The following is a 1244-nucleotide window of genomic DNA, read 5'->3' on the forward strand; positions in this document are numbered from 1 at the left end:
CCAGGCGCATTCCGCCACCTACCGGCGAGGAGCGACATCAAAACAAACCCAACCTGCAACACCCACGAACATTTCCACTAAAGCACAAAACGCCGTTTACAGTGGGAAAAGGTTCTTTAGATTTTTAAAATGTTCTCCACACTATGAAAAATGTTCTATGGGGATCCAAAAATGGCATCGATGCCATTAAAAACATTAATACAAACTATAATAGTATCTCAATGATACTAAAATAACACATTTTTAATACAAGTCTATTTGTATGATTTTCTGTTAAAAATTCAATAATTATAATGTGTTGGGTAGTGTCTAAGGTTAGAATAGTTTCATATTTCCTGATCAGCAGATTCTAAACGCAATTAAAAGTACAAAATCACAAATAAATATAATGAGATGCACAAATAAATTCACAAAAACATCAAATGGGATTTGCCTGTACTATAGTAACGTCATGGTACCAAATGATTAGATATGAGATATCCATCTATTAACGTGAAAAACAAAGACACCTCTAAGAATACACCAGTTTTACCATATTTACCAGATGAAGGAGAGAATGCAAACATTGTGTTGAGTATTTCTAAAATAAATAAATGAATAAAAATGAAAGCACTGAGAGTCATTCGTATATTGTATGTGTAACACTGAATACTGTGGTAAAGTTGAGCTTACAATTACTGATACAAACAGGCTGATATTGGTTTGCAAAGTATACACACTATTGAAATATTGAAATAAAAACTGTTAAAAATGAAGAAATATAACATCCAATACTCTTTTTCAGGTAGGCGATCTCCTAAATAAATCATTTAATCAATGGATTGATTCGATTATTCTGCAAAATCACAGAGACTGTTCACTTTTTATTTTCTTCTGTATGTTATTACAAAGAATATTATCAGAAAAGGACAAATATTTATGTGCATTAAGAAAAATGAACAAATGAATAATAACAAATTGGAGCATTTATTACACAAATCATCTCATTCATGCAAATAATTATGGTGATTAAGCCATCTATATAATGCTTGAATTAAACAGAATAAAATCAACACAATACAGATTTTCTCTTCTTTTTTTCAGGCAGATAATCGTAACTTCTGTAACTTATCATCACTGTTAGAAAATGTATATGTATTTTTTCAGTACACATTACTTGTGTTTATGGAATCAGAGTTATGTAGATTTCAATAATGTCTGGCACACGCTTCTTTAAATGAATTCCTCCATTTATGAATTTTTCT

General features: G+C 30.3%; 1 protein-coding gene across 1 annotated transcript in view; it reads right to left on the reverse strand.

Moving 5' to 3' along the window:
• Window positions 1-843: 843 nt before the first annotated feature.
• Window positions 844-1244, reverse strand: part of LOC125267625 (aldehyde dehydrogenase, mitochondrial-like) — a 12522-nt gene continuing 12121 nt past the window's right edge. Inside the window, exon 13 of the mRNA XM_048189449.1 lies at window positions 844-1244. This exon is cut by the window's right edge and continues 19 nt beyond it. Coding sequence (XP_048045406.1) covers window positions 1231-1244 — 14 coding nt within the window. The 3' untranslated portion in view covers window positions 844-1230.

The sequence above is a fragment of the Megalobrama amblycephala genome, linkage group LG4, assembly GCF_018812025.1.
Source record: "Megalobrama amblycephala isolate DHTTF-2021 linkage group LG4, ASM1881202v1, whole genome shotgun sequence".
Taxonomy (NCBI): Eukaryota; Metazoa; Chordata; class Actinopteri; order Cypriniformes; family Xenocyprididae; genus Megalobrama; species Megalobrama amblycephala.